We start from the raw sequence: 24,077 nt of genomic DNA, 5'->3' as shown, positions 1-24,077 counted from the left end.
AAAATGTCAAGAGGAAATTAACTGATGCAGCATTTGGTGAAGAAGGTTATTTGATGAAGGTATTAGACGAGACAAACAGAGCTTAGAGGCTTAATAGTAATGTTAAGCAAACTGGTTAATGTGTAAACACTCCCAGTTTCCAATGTATCACATTGATCTTCACATGTAACACAATCTAAACATGCAATACTTGGAGAGACCTGACAAAGCTTTTCAGGTTGCACTCAAGCATACAAATGGCACATTAGAATAAAGATAAATATGTAAAATTATTGCAGCTATTTTAGTAGCATCTGCTGTATGTTGAGAGAATCTGACGGTCCCTTCACACGCTGCACAAAACAGGAGATGATCTATATCAGATGCTTATTTTTCTACGTTTTCGACAAGTGGAGTGGAGACGTAGGACGTGATGCAAAAAGTAAGCAGTAATTATCCTTTGGACATAAACAACTGTGCTTCTAACTATGTCTTTGATTTTGCCCACAAGAATTTCCAGAATTCCAAGATCTCACCAGCTGGAAGATTTCCAGTAGCTTATTCAGTCACGTCAATCATTATGTAATGTTTTTGTATTCCTTATTCTGCTCGATTCACATCACAGAAACATCATGCACACTTGGGCAACCACCTTATTCGGACATAAGCCCAAACAGACATGACAGGGAATTCATATGAAACATTTAGCCAAATTAAAACCTCCCAATGTCCAGTCCAACTGATTACTTTTTCACACACAGCTCTTCTGTGTAAATTCAGGGCAACAGGGTTTCAGTCATTTTGACTCACGCCTTACAAATGGCCTGCTGTGGGGTTTGATTTTTAATGACCACTTATGCTTCACTGCCTGGTAATAAGAGAAGGGTGTTGGGAACAATGGAACTCCCAAAAAGCAAAAACAGTCTTTAATAAAGGACGTGATGTACCTTAGGATACTAAGAGAACCCACTGAACCATATGGAAATGGATTAATACCAACAGATCTTAAATTAATGCCAGGGGTGTAGGTACACGAAATAAAGCCCATTGGCCCGGAGCCAGCCGGGGCAGGCCAAATCACTACACCACCATGACAAATCTAATACAATTACACACATAGTGGTGTTGAGAGGGTTGACAGAGAATGATGAAGCCAACATCAAACACAGTGTTGATTAATGGAGAGCAGGGAGCGGCTGACCAGAGGAGGAGTTGGAAGGGGGAAGATGGTGGAAGGAGAAGGAGGGCAAGGCAGTTATTGATTGTTCTGGCTGTGTTCACATTGAGAGGAGGATGACGAGGGGAGAAGAGGCGGTGTGTGAAGAATGGAGGGCAGGGTTCGCCCTGCGGGCAGCACTTACAGCCTTATGCCCCGTGAGAACACCCCAACTTGCCTCCATTGAGCTGTACATTGGTCACACTGAATATTTGATTGACGTACACAAACGGTAACTACTAGTAACGCCCGACCCAGCCCATCCCCCTAAAATAAACACAATAACACATCCAGGGCTGATTGAAATTCAAAAGCAAGCTTTGACGCCACAGGCATAGACAACGATGGGCAGGAAGGGGGTGGTAGCTGTGGCTCACAAGGGTCCTATAAAAGACAGATGCTAAATCACTTAACAGCTCCTAAATTAGTTGCTTGTGAATCTGCTGGGATATGGGGACCCTACACAGCACTCAGTGGATGCGGTGTGTCTTTGCAACACTGTGCAAAGACAGTTGGTGGAAGGTGCAATGCTTTCACTTGAGACCACAACAAACAAGGCACATTTCTTCACAAGTCACCACAAAGCTGGACAAAGCATGAAGGAAAAAAATCTGAGGTCAATCGATAAATTAGATGACCACATTGACTCCTATCTGAAGGACTGCATGTCCTCTCATCACCTGGACACCTGAAATCAATTTATCGAAAATGAGTTCATGAGCAGCTGGTGACTGACAATACCATGTGTGCATCTAATTTTCTCTGAGGGAGGCTTTGCTGCAGGATTTATCACCACCTCTGATCCCATTTCCCTTTCATATGCTCGTAAATCCCAGGTAAAGCGGACGCTTGGGATGATACAGGGACTATGGTCAGACCACTCAGATTGGACTCTTGGAATTAATCTGGGAAAATCCTCAGCGCTAACCTGCTTAGTTGCTACTTAATCTAGGGGGTAAACCAAATATCAATTACACCAATATAAAAAGTAGGCCAAACAACTGCTGAATGTAGTTCAGCCCAAATACGCTTACTATCTACAGTCAAGGACAAAAAAAAAACTTCCCCTAGAGGGCTTCTCAGGTGATAACTGCAGCAAAACTGTCTGGCTCTGAATCACATCTGTACTCCAGAGAAAAATGAGAACGCTGCAGCCAGATGAGGTTATCATAAACAGGGTTACTGCGCAAACGGAACATAAGGTACCAATTGGTGACGTGTTACTCATCTCTCTGGTGGTTCAACCTTTTCTTCCCGTGACACACTTGTGTGTGTGTGTGTGTGTGTGTGTGTGTGTGTGTGTGTGTGTGTGTGTGTGTGTGTGTGTGCCGTATGTTGCATGCGAGCATTAAAAGGTCTGCACTTAAGACTCACGAATTTAATCAGTGGGCTCCAATTTCACACAAACTGGGTCAGGTGAGAGACAGACCACAACAGGCCAAAAGATCTAAAACTTATGCAAATAAACATCATTAGCTTCTTTCTTTTTTGTTTTGTTTTATTCACTTCTTTTTTTAAGCATATCTTCAGTAAATTACCTTTGAGGTATTTTTGTCTGACTCAAAGAAAAGTCAGTTTTATAACCCAACCTACTTTGGTCAATTAGGAACACAATGATCATCCTGCATGCTTCTGTGTGAGTACAGTTCATTTCCTGCCTTTATTGTTACAAGTGCTGGGCTCATTCAAAAGTGAATGAAATGGGGTGAGGGGAGGCCCAGACACTATTTACTCAGCAGGGAGAGACATGAGTCCCTGGCTTCCTAATGGCTTCCTGCATTTCGCACAATTGTTTCCCCTCAGGAAATCTTATCTATACAGATTGTAGACACACTGACAGAAAACCCACAACATGTGGATATGGTGTCTTAATTAGGTATATTTGAAAAGGAGATGCCTTTTGATTAAAATCATTTCCAATATGTTAGATTAATTATATTGATCCAATTGAAAAAGATGGAGCTTTTGTGTGTTCGTATGGCTTTCAGGGATCCAAATCAAAATTTCCAACCCACATCTGGGGGCAATGGGTGGATTCATACTGACGCTGTTTGGTCTGGTTTAAGCAAACTAAGCTTACATAGACAGCTTGGTCCATTTGGAGAAGTTTCAATGTGCATTTGGAATTCTGATGTTGAATAAAGATGCAAAACTCTTGTCCACTTAATAACTACAAAAACTCTGGTCTCCTTAAAGGGGCATTCACACCAGGATAGTCCAGACAAAGACAGCATTCAAACAAATGGCCACCTCAAACTCCACCCACGGCTCAAATCAGCCACCAGGTAAACATACTGAGTGCAGACATAAAATCCAAGTAGCACAGTCTAAAAACACAATAAAATCATAACTTTTCTCATTTTTCTCTGCATCAGTGTTAAGAGACACATGAGCAGAAGCCGACACCTAATGTCTGGTGTGTGTCAGTGGAAAACATGTTTAACCAAAGGGAATTTGAGACGGCATCATCTAGAACCAAGTCATTCCACAACCTCTTACTGGCTTCGACATTTTGTTTATAATTCAAGTAAAATAAAAAACAACTCTCAGGTCACTATAGTTTTCTCACTAAAAATATATAATTCACTGCTGTATGAGACGGCTTTAGAGTTATTATGAAGGCAATTCTCTCTCTCAAGAGTCCCCATGCTTCGGGTCTCCAATAAGGTGCACTCAGGGCATTAAACTGCTATTTCCAAACTAAATGCATGGAAATAAAATTATTATTGATCGTTTGACTCTGCTTCTTGGCAAGACAATATAGAAATAATAAATAAAATATCAGTGGAGTCGTCTATGAGAGTTGAGTAGAGGATGAAAAAAACAAAATTCTGTAGATCTGTATAAACCATGAAAAGCATGAGCATGTGTAGTAGTCAGGGAAGCCCTTTTTTATCTTCAAAACCAGCAGTTTTATTTCAAATACCACACAAGAGAAGGGGTTAAGCTTTTGCAGCATGCACATGAACCACAGGTATGTGTGGGACTAGCAGAAACACAGCCCATAAAATCCACACTCAGCCCCTGTCTAGCACATAAGGAATGTTCTCAGAGAGTGCTTCACTGTCAGCGTTGATCCAGGAGGGGCTATCCTCAACTCTCCTATGAAGTCTGCTAAAGGAAAATGAGAAATGGTCAGTAAGGCCGAGATAAAGCCAAAGAGGCTAGATATTATGAGGTCAGCAATTTCTTTGTCATTAGAGACTAATTCCTGATGTAGCCAGTGCAGGGGGTTCGAACACCAGTCACCTAACATCCTGTGCTTTATCCACAGGGAGCACTTGAACCCAAACATACACACACCCTATTCCTAGTCCTAAAACACCGCCAGACTGGGAATGCAGTGGCATGGTAGGGTGACAGAGAGAAGGACAATGAAAGGAAAGAAGGGCTCCGCTGATTCAGGGTTGACTGGGTTAGAAGGCGTCATTACCGAGTCTGCACTCACTCTGCAACAAACAACCCCCCAACAGCCAGCAGTGGCTAATAAAGCCACCACTCTTCATAACTCAAAACCCCTTCTGACATCTTCTTCTAAAGGAGACGCGACATATATATGTATAAAACTAAAAGGTATTCACATCTTCACAGCTGAATGAACTGTTGCTTCGTACTGAACACAGACCGCAAGAGAAGCCAACGCAGTCTTGAATTAAGCTGCTTTCACACCTGCTTAATTAAATGATTTTTTCATTTAGACCTGCTACTCTGCACCACCACATTATAAGCCATATGGCACAGACAGACTGGAGGGCATATTTTAGGATTCTGCTCTGAGGGTGCACATTTGCGTGTACGTGTGTTCTTTGAGGGAATTTTATCAGCAGGCGTCCGACGAGCTTGAATGACATGCTTATGCACTCAGGGCCAATTTATACCACATCAGGTAAGTATGAAAGCAGAAAAGCATTTTCCCCCAAAGCTACCTATTCAAGACTATTAGTTGCTGGGAGGAAGATTACAAAAGTCTCTTCACACGAGAAACATGCACGTCATTTTCTGCATAATGTTTTCTTTTTTACTCATTATTACAAGAGATGCAGAAACGGCTTGGCCAGTGACCAGTTTTCAGATGAGTGTATGTGAGATTAGTGTGTCTGAAGAGCTGAAAGTGCTGCAATTTGCAGGTGATCAGAACAGAACAGCGTTTTATCCATGAAGCATAGAGTGTGCCTTTAAGGATTTAAGCTTTAGTTATCTATTAATTGTAAACAAACACAACAAAGCTTCTTCCCAATTGTAGTTAGATCTAGAACAACCTAACTCCAATGAAATAGACATGACAGAAGCTAAATGAACTACTGTATTACCCATCGGAACTGGGATGAATAAACTTCAGATGATTCCCATCCTTACTGAATAATTTGAAAATCCTTAATATCAATTCCTCCATATAATCCCAGTTTCAGGACAAGGAATCAACAATAAAAGAGACTACCAACTTACTTTTATGTACAACGCAGACACACAACCAGATCCAATGTAATATCACTAACAGGTCTATAAAGGGAGATATACCTTGTTTGCAAAATAAATCTTTCAGGGCGTGTAATTAGGTCCACTCAGGAACTTGAGGAAAATTCCTATTTGTAATTGCATCAACATTCGAAATTATTTTACACAGACTGGGATACTGAGATGCACGACTACCCTGAGTGGAGATGCAAAACAAAAAAAGCTTCTATAAAAAATTGCGCTTGGAGCTTGATGGGTTCTAAATGAATGGCGATGCAATTTTGTGATGATACAGCTCATCTGCCATTCATGCAGAGAGGAGTGGAGATCAACATCTACAGTTTATCCTCTGACTGCCTGCTGTTTGGCACAGTCAGGCTCCTTTGGAGAGGCCCAAAAAACAAACCCAGCCCCAACCCGTTTCCATACATATGAAAAAGTATACCAATTATTTCAGCATGATTGTTATGAATACCTCAAGTATTTGTTGACAAAGATTCTTCAGATCAAACACAAAAATAAAGATGAATTGATGATGAAAATGATTGTTGAACTCTGCAGCTATTAAAGGAAAATGCTCCTTGGGGGGAAATAAAATATATTTTTAAAAAAACAATTAATGTGTGCAAACATGTCAGGCACCTCATCCTAACATGACTGAAAGGGGAGGGATAAATGAGCAGCCAGGTTTTAACTGTACCCATTAATGTTCCTCTCTCTGTGTTCTTGATGGGAAACCTCATTAAGAATCTGTCGGTAGCAGCTGGCTTGCTATCCCACCCCATTACTGCCCCACTACTCCGAAACCTCTGCCACTGGCCTCCCACCCATCCCCCACTCCATTCACCTCCCTCGTGTCTCATATGACATCTGTGTCTCAGGGTCCTGTGATGGAATGCTGCTGGCCTGCTATTCCTCCGCAGGTGCTCCCCGCTGGCTGCCATCCATCTCACCGCCCTGCTGTTGCTGTGGCCGAGAGGCCTGTCACAAGCTGAGGTGGAGGGGAGAAAGTGGCCGTCCAGTCAAGGTTCAAAGGACAATACTTAAGGAATCAGAGGGAATTGATGCAGCTGCTTTTCATCGCTACACTTCAAGCTGAATAAAAATCCTCACCTCGACCTCTACCAGCTGATCCTACCCAAGTTCAACCTCCTCTTCCTCATCTAGAACAGAGAAAGGTTGAGACTGTTTTTAGAGACAGCTGAAAAGACTGTCGATCTAGATGCTGCTCACAGACAGGCCCAGTCCACTGGTGATTGCTGGACTAGACTGTATGATCGGTCGGAATTAACGGCACATTCACATCAGCCTTTTTGATTCAAATCCGAGTGTTTGCGCAGAAAGTCCGCTTCGTTTGGGGAAATGTGAATGCGCGAAAAAAAATTCAGATACGGATCAAAGAAGCCGACCCGGTCTGCCTACAAATGCAGGTCTTGGTCCATTTCAAGCGGACTGAACACAGGAAACAGTCTACAAAAAAAAATTACTTCCTGCATGTGGCGTAGTATGGCATTGTGAGTAAATACGTAGCGATGTTGTTAAGGGTCCTCTGCCTTGTCTGTTGTTCATACTGCGGTCATTGTTGCAGATCATTTCTCCAGGATACTTGCATAAAATAAAAACCCAAAACAACGGTAGTTTCATCTCCATGTTTAGCTTGCAATTGGAGGAAGCAGTTTTCTTCTTCACGTGGGTTATGTTGTCTCCTTTGCTAAATCCTAGTGCAGCGCCACTTTTGGTGAGAATTGGGCTATATTATTCTAATGGTTGAGCTTGTTTGACCAAAGTGCAGCATGAACACAATCTCGGTCCGCATGGATACACCCCCCTACAACTGAGCTGAGTCCCCAATCGAACCTAGTCTCGCCGACTATCCCGATTTGAATGCACCCTGAGACAATAAAAGTGAACCAAATCACTTTTCACTTTGTAATAATCATCCATTTTAAAAAGGAAGGGGAAAAATCACTTTGGGTCACGATGAGGAAATTGTGTAACCTCCCTTGAATCAGTTGTGTAAGACTTCTAGTAACACTGATAACAATCTTAGGTTTTGTATTGCAACAAAACCTGGAGAGCTGTTTCTGGAGATTCTTATCATTCCAAGCTAAAATACACATTGGAAAAAGTGGGAGCATATGTGATGAAAGAAAGATGGGTATTTTGTTGCCTGGGAGCATAGCCACTTGGGAAGTTTTGTGCACTCCATTTAGTTACAGTTTTGTACTGCAACCAGAGGTACTTCTAAAGCTCACTTTGAATTGAATTTTTGATCAAGACGTGTTCACCTCTGTAAATCAAACTATGTGTTTGAGGTCAGCAGCTCAAACTTATCTTATGTAAAATGAAAACCAGCATCTTTGCAAGTCAGTCCCACAGAGGAACACTTTTATGCAACTCTGAGAGGGCAAGAAAGCAGAATCAAAAGAGACAGCTAATTCCATTACATCATGCCAGCGTATTTAAGCAGTAATTTCAGCATTTCAGCCGCCTCTGCTGACCTGCGTTAGCTGCAGATGAGCTCAGTCGAGGAGGAACCGGCTCCAATAACATAGTGCAAAATCACTGCAGTCTGTAGAGTTTCATGCCAGACGGGAGCTCCCTGCAGCACAAAGGAGCCTCTATCTAAAGCTAAACTTTTCAAAGAGCTGTTTCAGCTTGGATTTAGCAGCAGAAACACTGGTTAAGACTGATGGAATTCTTTTTTTCAGAGGTCACCATAGCAGCAGGTGAAATCAAAATGGAAACTTGGGGTTTGACTGGAGGGACTCCAGGAGCAACTGAGACGCCTTGTTGATGTATGCATGACAAGAACGAAGCTTTTACTGGTCTTAACTTTAAACTCTAAACTGTTAAAGCTTAATGTCTGACACTGCTGCTGCTCTGTGTGCTGACACACCTCCATGGAAAAGTACAGTGTGGGACCACAAAAGAAAAGAAAAAAACGACACCCTCTTTTCTTGCTGACGCTGTAGCACACTGTGCCGACAATGCTTAGAAGTTAAGTGGTTTGTATTGGATTTCCAAACCAAAGAAACTAGTTTCCAACTTTGTAAAAGAAACCAAAAAAACTTATGAAGTAAATACAGCCCTTCCAACAGAGCTGTTCTGGCGCTACTCATAAAATCTTTTTATAATTATGCCTTGAACTGATTTATGAAAAAAATTTTTTTTAAAAAATCATACATCCTAATATGAAACATAATTATGACTCTTATGAAAATCTTTTTCAAAGTACTTTTTTCTCCTTTACAAACCCAAAACCGCACAACTTTACAATACACAGCTGCAAGCACATCTGTAATTGTATACTAACTAACCTAAATAAAGCCTTTCACAAGGAAAAAAATAATGAGTAGTGAGGCTATTGATGGTTTCCTCCCTTTCATTTTTTTTCGCAAATAAAGAAGCTTTCAGCCCATAATGCTGAATCAGTCACCACAGCTGTTGGCTGCTCCACAGAACAAACTCAAAGCTGAATAAAAATATTCAAAAATTACTAATAAAAGTGCAAGCAGGTAAACTTTTTTATTTTTTTCTTGCGAGTTAGTTGAAGCAAAGAAACTCTCTGAACTTTCTTGATAAAACAGCTGCTCAACACCAGATGGGTGGCATACGCCTATACAAATAGCCACCCAAAGATACACATACACACACGCATCCAGCCATGTCTCAAGCTGCCAAGAGCCACAGCCGGTTACGAGATGGTGGCAGCCAGCTCCACTAAGCAGTGCTCACAGTCCTCCCTCTGTGATTGCCGGCCTCCACACCCTTTCTACAAACGAAAAGTCCCTTTGACTGAATGGAGGCTGTGTACATGGCTGACTGATACCTTACGCCTTGTGTATATAAGATGTCTTGCACATACAAACACAGAGCACAAGCACAGAGAAGTTGGTGATGTTTAAGGTTTAAAAAAAAAAAAAAAAAAAGAATCAGAAAAAGCGAGGATCAAAAGGCCAGAAGATCTGAAAGAAGACTTCTTTCGGAATAAAATGGCTCAAATTCAACTTCCCATGCTGGACAACAATGATTAAGAAAATCAATACATTAGAAAAAACTGCACTGATTCTTAGATATGTTACTTAGGAACTACACAACACTCTGAACTACACTACTGAGAAGACTTCCAGGTTAATTCATCACACCCTGGATGTCCTCCAAAGAGACAGCAGAGAATAAATTCATGTCTGAGAGCTGCAGGATGTTGGACCTCCAGCAGCTGTGGAGCAAGCAAATGAAGGTTATTAATCCATCTTTCAAGAAGAGCATTAGTCTCTCCTAATTCACAAATAAGATCACTGGTGGAAAAAGAATTAACTGTAGAAATACATGTTTCACCAATTATTTTAACCTTTTCAGTCCCATGCCTTTTTTTCCCCCACCTCTGCTCATGGACATGGTAATGGGAAAACCTGTGACATTTGTTAAAATGTGTAAATATGAGTATATAATTCCTTACTTATGAAAAAACACAACCATTTAGAGAGCACAAACCTCTGTCAAGCCATTGTATTTGTTTTTTGATTTGTTTTTTTTTTACCATTGATCGTGGATATTAGTTAGAAGCTCTGACATTAAAATGATCACAATCTCCCCATAGTAAAAACCTTTCCTGGATCAGTTTAATCACTTGTTCCTCATTCAAATTATGAGATTTTCTGAGAATGTCATCAAAATCTGTTGATAACTTTTCGAGTTATGTTGCAAACAGACAGACAAACCAACACCGCTGAGCACATGACTTCCACATTGGTGGAGTAAGTAAAATAAAACCTCTTTCGGGCTGATAAAGAATAATGAATGAATGACGTTCTTTAAAATGATGCACCTAAAGCTTTCGATCAGAACACAACATGTAAACAGAATCTAAAAAACCATCTCTGATAAAGTAAAACAGAAGATTTGAGCAGTTTAAGTTCCTACATTTGAGGCAAGATCGCGAAAATGGCCATTTTGGAACAGTTTGGAACAATCTCATCCCAACATCCCCCACCTGGGGAACCTCAGGTTAATGTTAAAGTTAATGTTAAAGGGTTAAATTTGCATTATTCTGCAGAACCTATTAAAGGAAATCTAATCAAATCTTCACTAAATATAAAAAAAAATGTCTAAAGTTTTCTTGATTACTATTTAGGATGGTATATTTGGACTGTTTGATGGTTTTATCCCATAGTAACACAACACAGCCTGCCAGAGGAGTCTGATTCGATCTGAAAATAAGAACTTGGAAAATTTTAAGTCTTAAAGAGTCGTTGCTGTAATGAGACACGTGGCCCCGAGAAGTGGAGAACAGTTCTGTGTATGACAAAGCCTTTGTCTCATTAGTTGAGGCTCATCCAACAAGCACAGCTTGCCTGTGTCATAATCCCACACAGCTGCGGTCACCAACCTGGAGACGCCACATCAGGAACTCTTCTAAACCGCAGTCCTCAAACGTAAAGGAAATCTTTAAAAAAAAAAAAAAAAAAAAAGAAAAAGAAAAAAAGTTTCCTCTCTGCTGCTGAGTCTGTAAAAAGATTCATTTGGAAGGGCTACAAGGCCCATTCCTTCAACGTCTTCACTTGAGTCCAAAACCAAGGGAAATACTTGCAGCACACTACTTAAACCAAGCATCGACACACACTTTTATATCACCATTTTCAGCCGTTTTGCTGCAGTTATAAGAGACACACACTTAATCAGGAAACCTTGGCTCCCTGTAATTTCCCAGCAAGCAACGAAACGATGGACAATGCCACGCTGTCTCCAACAACCTGACCAACAGTGACTGCAGCGTAGCACAGCATAAATATTACAGAACATGTCTTGCCAAAGGAAGACAGCATGCTATTCATACACCCTTCACTCACATGTCATGCAGAGCTCTGCTTGTAGCTGAGACACAGAAAAGTCAAAGTATTTCTACCTCAGAGTGATCATTAGCTCTGTTTAAATGGTTTCAGTTTGACATGATATCCTGATTTGAGAGAAGTGTGCTTTCCTTTCCTTTTCTAATTGTGCTGTTTTTCCAGTTATTCCACATTCCAGTTATTTTTCCAGTTCCAGCTTTATGTGTTGAAAATGTCCAAAGATTCTCACACAAACAAGGCAGGCACACACTCAAAGGGTTGTGAGCGTGTAAGTCTGATTGCACACAAGGTTGAGTATGACCAGCTTCGTTCTCCAATGCATGACAAGACAACTTACAGCGAATGTGCACAACAGCAGACTAGTTACGTTCCTCCTCATACATTTCTGCAAGTCAACTCTAAGGAAACTGGGAAGACTCTGCTCTCCCAGAAGTCATTAAACCAGGGTATCATTCAATCACAGCAAAACCCCCAAGAGCTCGAAAAAACAACAGTGACTTACTTATTTTTGCATTTTGTTCCAGTTTGAAGGAAAACTTGAGGGAGTAATGGATATCAAGAAGCATGTTGCAGTTCTGACAGTAGCAGAGGATAAAACTATTGTTGATGTAATGTCTCCTGAGTAGCCAAGCCTCGACGGAACCATCACACCGGGAAGGATGGACCGCTTTATGGTCTCTAGACACGATTCAACTCCAAGTCCGGGCGAGTCTTTTTTTTCTTTCTTTTTTTTTTGCTTGTTTGTTTTCACATGAAAGGGCAGGCAAACATAAAGTCAACAGACAGCAGGTCTGGGAAGGTGCTGCTTCTGATATATTTTTTTTGACACAGCAGGAGTTCCTCAGAAGAAGCGAGAAATTTAGCTTTTAAGAGAAGAGCGTTTGATGCGAGCAGCTCTTTGACCAATCACAACACAGAATGGGCCGCCTTTCAAAGAACAGGAAACGATGATGCTTCCGGTCAACGCCTGAACACACCTTTGCACCATCTTAAATGAAAAGGTTCTTGGTGCATTCAGGGAAACAAAACAGCATGAAACGTAAAATCTTCATTTTCTGATGAAAAAAAATGTTTCCATCCAACTGCAAAACAAACTCCAAATGTTGGTTCAAAGCAGAGATGCTGACTTGTTTCCAACAGCTGCTCTTGAATAGATCAACAGGACTGTGCAGTATTGTTTGGATTACTTCTGACAGCTATGGATTACTACAAACATAGTAGTAGTAAAAAGATACGGAGAGACGTCATCAAGCCTTCTCCTTCACCAAGTGCCTCTTTTCTTCTCTGGAAGCAAAAACAGCTGATAATCATGTGATCAGTCATGTGAGCAACATCTTCACATCAGAGCTGATTTGAAATACATTTTTTCATCTAGACTGGCACACAAAAGCTCTTTTAGAATGTAAAAAAGGAAAAACTCAAATGAGCATCAAAACGCTTCAGCAAAGCAGAGTGTGACATGTCACTTTAATTTATCTCCCGTACTGAATGTGTGAGCCTAACCAAGCAAACACTGTCATCTGCTGAGCTGGATCCGACCAATTCTTACACCACATTTCTTCTGGGAAAAACATCCTTCCAGCTCTGCAAGGCAAAAAGTTAATACACCCGCCTACTTACAGCTGCTAATGCAAACATCTCACTTGTTTCTGCAGGTTGCAGACTCTCACAGCGAACAACTGTGTTGACAACTCAAAGTCTTCTGCATTATTCCTCTAATAGGGCTGGGACGATATGCTTCTCTCACAATTCAGTGTTTAAGGATTTTTGGGTGCTGATTCTATTTAACTTGTGATTCCTGAGTATTTCCAGTTTTTACTTTGCTTTTTAAACACCAACCACCTAAAAAAGTTGCATGACAACTAGAGCTGAAACAACTAATCGATTTAATCGATTAAAATCGATTATTAAAATAGTTGTCAACTATTTTAATAATCGATTAGTTGCTAATTAACTTGTTTTTACCGTAAGTTTGTAGTTTCTGTCGTGTTTTGAGCCGGTCTGTTGTAACCGCGACCAAAGTGTGGCAGTAATGAGCCATCAGTGGTTAAAGCCCACCCATTTAGTAGGAGAAGAAGCGAACAGCCAATAGTTGGCCTTCTTTTGCTTCTCGCATACACACGGCATACAAGCAAGATGGCGGAGGTAGTTGGCGAAAGTTCCAAGCGAAAAAAGAAGAAACGAGACTTAACTGGAGAAAAAAGTACACGAACAAAGTCATCCAAAGTGTGGGAGCACTTTATATTAAACCCACAGAAACGCCGAGTGATCTGCAGAATCTCCAAATATGACCTGGCCTGGCACGGAAGCACGACGTCTCTGCGAGAGCACCTCAAGCGAAAGCATGTGTGCGTGGAAGCCGAAGACCAAGAGCCGGCGCGGTGAGTTTACTAACTATCAATAGATTTTTTTTTATGTAACTTAAGTTACAAGTTAAATGTATTTGTGCTGTTTTATTACGTACAACCGTATTTTGGGTAAAATGTGTTTATTTTAGTTTAAAATATAGGCTTATTCTGTCATTTTTTGTGTGTTGTAGGAAAAAACAAACCAGCATGAGTGAATTCGTGCGCAACAAGAAGATGCCCACACCGCAGGAATGTGCACCATTAACAGACAATATTTTAAACATGCTAGTAAACGACATGAGGCTGCTGTCTATGGTGGAAGAGCGGCTGTTTTCTGCAGCTGGACACATAGCCTCTAAAAAAAGAGCAAGCCTAAGCCCTCAACATGTGGACATGCTGACCTTCCTTCACTGCAATGCAAAGTACTTTCTCAAATGACTGAAAATAACTGTTCTACCTCATATCCCACTGTTAGTGTTTGAATTCAGGGATGAACTATTTTGTGGCATGTTGTCAAGTGTTAATACATTTTGAATTGTATACATTTTTTAAAAAGTGAACTGTTTTAAGAGGGGAAACATAGTTAGTAGCAAACAAAGTATTTTGAGCAATCTCAAAAACTCTTATTCCTGCAGTACAATGTCTTGTAAAGTCAGCTCAGTAGTTTTTAGTGCTACACATGTTCAGAAATGTGGGTGCTTGTTGTTAGTTGAGCAGTTAAGTCAATGTAATTCTCCTGGAGTTCCTTGAAATGTAGACTGACAGATCTTGAATTAATTCTTAGTTAACATACATGAATTACCTAAGATTTGCAACATTTGTTATGTGAAAAGCAGAATTTTTTTTATTGCACTTAATATGCACTTATTTTCTAAATGTTTACTGCTCTTTTTCAGATAGCAGGCTATTTTGTTAACGACCTTGTGATAGATTTACTTAAACAAGAGGTGCATTCATGCAATGGACACTTTATTTTTAATAAACTGTTTGTACTTTTACAATTCTGAAGAAAAGTTGGCTCAGGTATGAGCAGTGTTTACAATAGAACAAATAAAATGCAGTAAACTGCACTTATTTGTGTTTTCTTGTTTTTTTCAAGAACATAAATTGTGAAAAATATGTACTATGCTTTAGTCAGGTGCCAAATCCAGGTATGTAGGAGGGTATTGTCAGAATTTTAATATAGACATGATATAGATGCTTTATCAAAAACTTACTTGGGAGAAATAATGGTAAAACTAAAATGTAAGTTTAAAAAGCGATTAATCGAAAAAATAATCGTCCGATTAATCGATTATTACAATAATCGTTCGTTGCAGCCCTAATGACAACAAAGTTTACAGACTATATTACAAGCCAAATTTCCCAAATTAAAAAAATCAACTGTGTCAGTTTTTAAGATTTATTCAGCAGCAATACAACAGCACCAGATGTTTGAACTTACACTCTTGTTTCAAAAGCTTAAGCTGCAAATAAAATTGCTGGTTCAAGTGTCTTTTGGCTTGTTGCTGCCATACATTTAGCTGTAATCTCTGCATTTACCGCAGGGTGGTGTCTTGCTAGGTGGAAAGTAACGTTACCAAGGGGTGGGCGATTAATCGGATTTTAATCTCAATTGCGATCTGGGTTTCAACAATCATAAAAATAAAAGGGTGCCATTTTTTTTTCTTTGCAGTTTATCCTCGTAACGTCTTCAGTTGCCAAGAATTGAGCGTCACTGGCATTGCAGTGCTGTGCTGTAAACTCCTCCCACAGACTTGGTTTTATTCCGCCACTGTTGCCAACTTGGTGACTTTCTCACTGGCAACTCTTTGTTAAAAGTGACTCGCGACAAATCTTTACTCTATACTCTATACAAATCTTACTCTTTACTCTCTACTGGAGTTATGGGAGACTTTTCTGGTGGTTTGGGGACTCGCTTGTTGGCACATATTGTTCTGCAGTTACTATAAGGAACGAGCAGTGGGAGTCTCTCCCCGTCCCAAAGCACTCCCACTCGGCTCCGGCTACAGGTGAAATGTAGAATAATTCCAGTAGGTTGAAGAAGTTCACTACAACATAGTTTATATTTATCTCTTCAGTTTACATCAGTATTTGACCTTTGTCAAGACAAAGCTTCATATTATTTGTTTGTTTTCAAAAAATTTGTGGAATCCTAAAGATATTGTTTAAAAGCCCCTGTTTAATGTTAAATAAATTTATGTAGTTAAAGATAATGGATAACTGTGTTTAATAACAGAGATCTTAATTTCAGTCAAAATAATCGTGATTATAATTTTTGCCATTATCGAGCAGCCCTAACGTTAGTCATGTTACCGCGGAACACAACATGTGCATTACAAAGTTTACAAACAGTTTTCGACATGTCCAGCTCTGCTTTTCGCTTCAAAGCAAAAAAAAAAAAAAAAAATCCAAAATGTGTGTCCACACTTTTGACTTGAAATGTGATGCTGTGGGATTTATCTCTGCGCATTTTTGTAAATTGTCCGCCGTTCTCCGTCTTCTGTTTACGTGTTTTCCAAAATGGATATAACATTGTGTTACTAGATCGTCGAAGAGAAACATTTCACTCTCTTCTGGAGAAAAGCGGTAATGTTTTTTCCATCTGGTATCAATACATATAAACATTTCAAATTGAAAAAAAAAAAAAAAAAAGTTTAACTAAAAAGAAAAAAGGACATTTGACAAAAAAAATTTAAATTGTAATACAAAAGAATCCCGATTTTTATATGAAACTATTTTTTCTCCTACCCCCACTGGGTCACATTTCACACATCACCTTTGGCTATGAACTGAAGAATGACATAAAGAACAATCTGTTGCTTACCAGTGACTTAAAGCTGGAGGGTTGCTGTGGTTTCTATAGCTGAGATCACGTAAAACGTTGAGAAATCGGGGAGAGGCTCCAAGCAACTGATAAGGATTCATTGTGGAAGCCGATCTGCAGGCTGCAGGGACGGAACAGTAAACTTCATTTGACTTTCTCTGCACCACCCTGTCGCTGGAAGTAGCTATATTTGAGGTTCAACTCTGGATTTTAGAGAATGATCAAAATCTGTCTTTTCTCCATTTGAAACAGTCCACACTTTTACCTCTAAAAGCCATCGGCATAGCTGGCTCAGTCCGTGAACAGTGGCCTTTCTGTGTGGAGTTTGAAGGTTCTCCCTGTGTGTGCGTTGGTTCTCTCCAAGTACTCCAGCTTCCTCCCACCCACAAGACATACATGGTAAGTTAACTGCTATGGTTCATTGATTACTTATCACATGTGGGTTGCTCTGGATAAAAGTGTCTGCCAAATAACTGTAGAATAGAATAATAGAATGGGTTTTATTTTTGGTTGCATGTGCAAAAAACCTCAACACCAAACCAACTGGGATGTTATAGCTGCATCTGCACTTCATATGCACAAACCTTGCAGCTAAATCCCCAATTCAATCTCAATTTTTAACGACGACACTACATAACCAAAGAAAGTGGGGAGTGTTAGCAGCTGATAGTAGATGGTAGCAATGACCCCCAACCAACAACACATTGCACCGGCAGATGTCAAGCCATCTATTCAGAAGATATTGATCTCCTTTTCACCCTGCCAATTACATGTGATAAACTGCTGTGACAATGGGTGCAAATCATTTCAGTAAGTGCTTTCATTTCAGCCTCCTAAAACCCGGGTGGAGAAGATGTAACAGCTGGAAGTGGCCAACAAGAATAAGGCAAACCATCCCCATCACACATTCACCTCTTAAACAGGAACATGAAATAGAAAAGAGTAGCAAAAGGAGATGAGCCTGATATCCTAATGGTGTGGCTTCATTAGCGAGGCAGATGAATCAAATACTTGGCTGCATGTGCAATTATCCATCTCTTGGTGGATGGAGGTCATTAGGACTTTATGAGCGATTGGAGGCCATAAATAAATGATTAGTAAATAGCCCTCTACATACAGCAGAGACAGCTACAGAGTCTGCATGAGGCCTCCTCTCAAGTCATCAGATGATGCCAACATGCGTGAAAAAGGTTCTGCTATTTTTAGCGGGAAGTGAAGATGTAATCATGATGTGGATGGCTACAGAAACATTTCAAATGTTGTGTGTGCAGATTACGCTGCAAGTGAAGGTTGATGAATAAGAGTGCCGAATTTAAGGGTTCCCAGTGGGAAATTTAAAACATTAAAGTTGGAGGAACCTCGTGAGCCCTGACCACAAAATCCAACATGGCCACGCTGCACATAAAAATCAGTAACAGCCACAGTAATAAGCAGTTTATTATCACTTTTGTCAGTTTGGCTCTCATTAAATCACTCATACACACTGCTGCCTAACACCTGTCACTAAACATGTTTCTACAGTGTTTATTTGAGAAAATGCAGAGTAGCGCTTTATTAGCAGCTTGCAGTAGACAGCAAACAAATCTAACAGGTATTCCAGATTACAGCTGAAACAATGCGGCATTCCCAGCTCCAAGCTCCAACTTCCAAGGCTAAAGGAACACTGTGCAGCACCCACCGCTAAGCCTTCCTACTTCTTTCCTCACAAACTGGAATGTAGGACCACCAAGGCTTTCCAAACAACAAAAAGGCGGTATATTATGTTCTTAGCGCAGCGCAGTCCACAGAGAAGACCTTAAATGCAGCAAAGAAAACAACAGTTGTTTTGAAAGTCTTTGCAACTTTGCATCTGAGGTGGTCTGTGAGGATAATACCCAGGAGAGTGCACTGTAAGGGCCAAAGGATTGCCAAATGTTTGCACATTTCAGCAAGTTATTTGCACTGCCCACTGGGAGACAATCAGCACACAATTCCCTCCCAGCAGGGTTACACAGATAAGATAGAACCTAAATGGATTTTACACTCCTATGACTGGAACTTGTTTACAAAAGCCTAACTTCTTGAGGCTTTTAACAAATCATAACTCCTACAAGCTGTAAAAAAAAAAAACAAAAACAAAAAAAAAACAGGTTATGTCAGAGGCAGAGCCTTTGGTTATCAGGCCCCTCTCTTATGGAATAAGCTCCCAGTTAGTGTTAGGGAAGCAGACACCCTCCCCACCTTTAAGACTAGGCTGAAGACTTATCTTTTTGATAAGTCCTATAGCTAGGGATGGTTAGCATCCCTTAGTTATGCTGCTATAGGTTTAGACTGCTGAGGGACATTTCCTGATACACTGAGCTTCTTTCTTTTTCTCTTTATCTCTTTCTTTTACCCCCCCCCCCCCCCCCCCCCCCATAACAGTGTTGCATCATTAACATGTATGTCTCCTGTCTCAGCAGGTCTCCCTGGTCGGGAGTAGCAGTTCCTGTTGTCTGTTGTCTTTCTGTCCTCTTCCCCCCACACAGCAGAGGCAGATGGCTGCCTGTCCTGAGCCGGGTTCTGCCGGAGGTTTCCTTCCTGTTAAAAGGGAGTTTTTTCCTTCCCACTGTTGCCAGTGTGCTTGCTCAGGATGGGAGATTGAGTTGGACTCAACTCAATCTGTTGGTTTCCTTATATAGGCTGTTATGAATTGGCCTTCATTATGTTTTCCCCTCTGTCTGTAAAGCGTCTTGAGATGGCATTGCCGTGATTTGACGCTATATAAATAAAGTTGAATTGAATTGAATTGAGTAAAGAAAGAAGTAGGACTCTGGGTCCCCAAACCAAACAAGCCCAACATTTTACAACCAAACTCTTTATGTTTTGGGCCGCAACTCTGGCAGCTTTGATAGAGAGAAATTCTGACCAAAGTCAGGCCCTCAAAGAAATGTGTTTTGAACAAACAGATATTTTGAGAGAAGGGGACCCCATAATTAGTAACGTGAGACTCTCTGCGTGTGGGTCCCCGTCCAATTCTCTGGAATCAATCAAACCTCCCAAAGGAACTCCCCGGACCCCTTAATCTCCTGGTTTTATTACTTTCCAGACAGTCAGCCTGTTTCACCCTACCCCCATCTCTCTTTTGTACTGATCTCCTGCAAAGCCAAGAAGGGGCTTTCTTCCCCCCTTTTCTTTTTTTTTTTTCCTCTCACTCCCTCTCCATCTCCCCTTCCTCTACTGCAGAGTGCTTTTCATTCAGGAGAGGGTCTTTCATCAAGCTCCACACGCAAGAGAGCCCAACAGCTAGCAGAGGCCCATCTTTCCAAGCCCAGTCTTTCTTTTTCTTTTTTTCATTCTTTTACCTGACAAAATAAACAGCATGCTTTCAAAGGACTTCTTTCTTTGGCACAACTACTTCACATATCACAAGAATAATGAGGTAAAAACTGGGCCATGTTGCACAACAGTCAGTTATTATCACATTTTCCAAAGCACATGCTGCTGTGTTTGAATATTCCAGCTTCAACGATTATGATACAGATTTGTCAAAATAGGGTGTGTGATGCTGTCTGGAGCTGTGCACTTCAACAACTGCTGAAAAGCAGAGTTTTGGGGTCCCCCCCCCCACCTTTTTCATAGCTCTGCTATTTATCTGGAGCAGGAAGGCAGCTCTACGTTTATTTATAACAGACTGTGGTGCATTCACTGAAACACATTCTTATTAACGCCTATAATAACTTCAGATCACAAATATCTGTGGGATTGTTTTTATCCTGACAGCACCACCAGTTGGAATTAGAAAAATGTAACACTGCAGTGCAGTGTCCTCACTTCAAAACAATTAACAGGAGCAAATGAATTAGGTTCCGTTTATCCATCAGCTAAACATGTATTGACGCCCAGGTAATGAGATGTCTGCCGGACTGATGATGCAAGCTTATTATCTGACACTGATCACTAATGACTCTTTGCCTTGTGTGTCCTTTTCCCTTCCTTTTCTTTTAGACTCAATGCTCTCTTTCCATTTCCCAAAACCAACTTGTCTCACATGCGCGCGCACACACACACACACACACACACACACACACACACACACACACACACACACACACACACAAAATATGGATGGACTCAACCCAGCAAGCAAATGTGTTATTTAGCATTTTAAAATGTAGTTGCACATGAATCCAAAAGGCAGACAGGAAAGCAAGCGCGTCTGTGGATGGTTTGAAAGACAAGCAAGAGAAAGCCATCAGCAGTCCTGCCTTCACAATCAGTGTGCAGACAAAAGGACGGAGAATGGGAGTGTGTTGCTTCCAGCAGGGGCTGGTCTGGGCCAGACATGGAGAAGTAGTCTAGTTTTAAAGTTACCCAAACGGTGAGTGTGTGTCTGATCTGAGCACAGCAGAAATGACTGCCTAACCCCACGTCTGATTCCCAGAGACATTCCATGTGTTTCTCATCCCCCCCCTTCCTCCTCACTCCAACCCAGATCCACTGTGGGGAAGTTGTTGTTTTTTTCAGTCGAGGTGTGAAGAAGCACGCAGAAGTAAGAGCAGTGTTTTTACCTTTGTCGGCATGCTTCGCCGCGGTGGTCTCCGTGTGGAGAAAGGTGAGACAGAGGAGAGAGAGGAGCGACAGAGCTCCCCGCTCGGCCATCACTTTTCACAAAGAAATCTTTGCAAGCTTCAAGAACCCCGAGAAGCTGTTTTAAAAAAACTGTGTAAAAAAAGAAAAAAAAAAGAAAAAAAACAATGAATAAATCCTTAAAAAATCCCCCGACCACCTCCTGCAAATGCGCAAAGGAGGGGGGGAAAAGTTCAAAGTCCTAAAATGTGCAGAAACATCCGCAGCCAGGTACTTTTAAAACTGACTGGATGTGACATGTAGCTGCAAGGAGAGGACCGCAGGTTAGAGACTGTTTTCTCAACTTGGTCGAAGAACAGGTCGTAAAAAAAACACACACACACTGAAATCAATCCATTGCCACGGAGGCGCAGCCTTCCAGTGACTCGCGCAGCTCCGCACCCGCGTGCTGACTACACCACTCCGATATCTTCCGAGAGTGTTGGAGACTAGAAGGAGCTCAGTTGTAGGAAAAAGATAGGATCCGAGCAGAAGGAGAAATCTGTGCCGCGGCCAGCTCACTGCTCACGGTAAGAGAGCAGCGTGTTGGAAGGGCTGGATCTCCAGCGGCTCCCCGGAAAACAGGGCGCGGAGCCTCGCGGAAGTGTGGATCCTGGCTGTCTGCGCGTGCTCGGGCTGAAGCTAAAATACGGCGTGGGACCTGCTGCTTAACTGTGGGACTTGCACAGAAAAACACATGATTAAGTCTATTTTTAAATGCTTTATTGCAGCAGTTCTCAACCTTTTTGCAATGCAGTACCCCTTGTAAAAAAAAAAAAAAAAATTAAAATAAAATAAAAATTCAGCCAAATACCACTTGACCACTACAAAGTATTTTTGGTTTAAAAAAGAAAAACATGAAATACAGCACTTTGTTTTTTATGTTTGTGTAAAAGAGTTAATGTGTTCGATAAACTGTGTTCCGGTGATTTTGTTTTGAAGGAGCCAGACCGGAAGTGTCCGCTGTGATGTGGTGGTAAAAAAAAAAGGAGGGGACGGTAGGGAAATAAAGACGGCGGCTGTGCCAGTTCCGCAGAAACGCTCCGTGTCCTTATTTTGTACATTACAAGTATAGGCGCGCAAACGGGACGCTCGGTTACATTGGTGGCAGCGGTGGGATCCTTACCTACAGGACGTCTCTCGTTAAATAGACATAGTGTGAGTAAAAAAAAAAGTCTTAGGAAGTTAGGTTGCTAGCCCCCCTGCTAGCTCCCGCGCATTTTTTTCTTTTTTTTCTTCCCCTCAGTATTCCTTTAGCGCGAGTTGGGAGATTGCGGCTCTTGCTGTAAGAGGCCGTCGCGTGTGTAACCATAGTTAACCAGACTATTAGATCTACTGTAACATGTGGCGTCACGACACCGATCGGCGGGACTATAAATCATGGCGCGAAGAAAGACCTTTCACCGGCAATGTGAGGATTGAGCTTTCACCGGAGAAGAAAAACAGAGCTTTTCTTCGTGGGCCCGGCAATATGAAGTTGCTGTGAAGGCGCTGGTTGGGAGCACCAAAAGTGATTACGATTACGAGCTGGCAAGGATTTTACCTACACGACTGACAAAGGCTGCTTTTCTACTGTGGGATAGCTTACCAGTTGTTGTGCAGGCAGACTATGATGCCACAAAGGAGAAGTTACAAGATGCATTTGGACAAAGACATTTCCTAGACTGTTTCCGAGCAAACCTCTGCGCTCGCCCTCGTGCCTCAGGTGAGAGTTTGGAAGTTTATGCTGCAGAGATAAGCAAGCTAGTTCAAGATGCTTTCCCTGGATATGGGGATGTAGCTCAGAAAGAGGAAAAGTTTAGGAGATTCCTTGCTGGGCTAGACCCAGCCCTGAGAGCCAAATGTCATGAACAGGGGGCCGCTGATTTGGAAGAAGCCCTGATGATTGCAGGCCGATGTGAAATGGCTCAAGAGACCCTGAAACTGGATTATGCAATCCCTCCGTTCCAACAGTCTCCAGCTGGGGTTGGTGCAACGGCTACAGTGCATTCCATATCCGACGGAAGTCGGCTGTTCAGAGCTGTGGAAAGGCTCACTGAGGACATGAAAGAAATGAAAATGGAAATGAGACATGTGATGGAGGAGAATAATCGACTGAGATCAAGCCACTGGACGGAGGAATGGAGACCATCTACCCGGCAGCGTGACGGTCATTGTCAATGTACTTGTAGGGAACTGGGCTGCCAGTCACGTCACCCACAGGGGGAGCAGAGGGGTCGGTCACCGGTCCGTGGCTCGTATGAGAGGGGAGTAGGGGAAGGTCCTGCAGGAAGATGGACTGATTGGTCACCTGCTAAGCAACGAGCCCTCTCCCCTAACTGGAGAGGTCCCAGTCCTGCAAGGGGTCAAGTCTTGGAGGAGCCCCCAAAGGCGGAGAGGGGTTCGATTCCTGTCCCCCAAGAGGGAAAACTCATCCAACCAGCCGTTAAAAGAGATGTAGCTGATGTTGCGGCCCAAACACCAGCTAGAGAACAACACATGGGCCCGTCAGAAGAAATATGTCACCTAACACAGGGGGATGCGCTGGTCCAGAAAGTAACAAGGCCGTGGTGCACCTCATATGTGAGGGGAAACATTGAGGGGACAGAAGTCAATATATTAGTGGATTCTGGGTCAACAGAGTCATTCCTCAGTGCAGATTTCCGTATGTCGGTGCCAGCTCTGCGGCAACGACCCCTGAATCCAGAGTTGATTGACGCCCGGGCAGTGAATGGTGAGATGTTAGACACATTGGGCACCATTACTGCCACTATACGTTTAGGCAATAACTCTTGGCAGCAGGTTTTCTATATTTTGAGGGGTTCTACACAGAG

At 41.8% G+C, this 24,077-nt stretch overlaps 1 protein-coding gene across 1 annotated transcript in view; it reads right to left on the bottom strand.

The window, feature by feature from the left end:
* neo1a (neogenin 1a) overlaps positions 1–21,297 on the bottom strand; it is a gene marked incomplete at its 5' end in the record, with an annotated part of 184,754 nt that extends 163,457 nt beyond the window's left edge. Inside the window, one exon of the mRNA XM_079253663.1 lies at positions 21,207–21,297. Within this exon, the coding sequence (XP_079109789.1) occupies positions 21,207–21,297 (91 nt within the window). The remainder of the gene's footprint in view (positions 1–21,206) is intronic.
* Positions 21,298–24,077: the final 2,780 nt, after the last annotated feature.

This window comes from Telmatherina bonti (assembly GCF_933228915.1).
Source record: "Telmatherina bonti genome assembly, chromosome: 1".
In the NCBI taxonomy this organism is placed as follows: Eukaryota; Metazoa; Chordata; class Actinopteri; order Atheriniformes; family Telmatherinidae; genus Telmatherina; species Telmatherina bonti.
The sequence above is the reverse complement of the archived record's forward strand: the minus strand, read 5'-3'. Positions and strand labels throughout refer to the sequence as shown.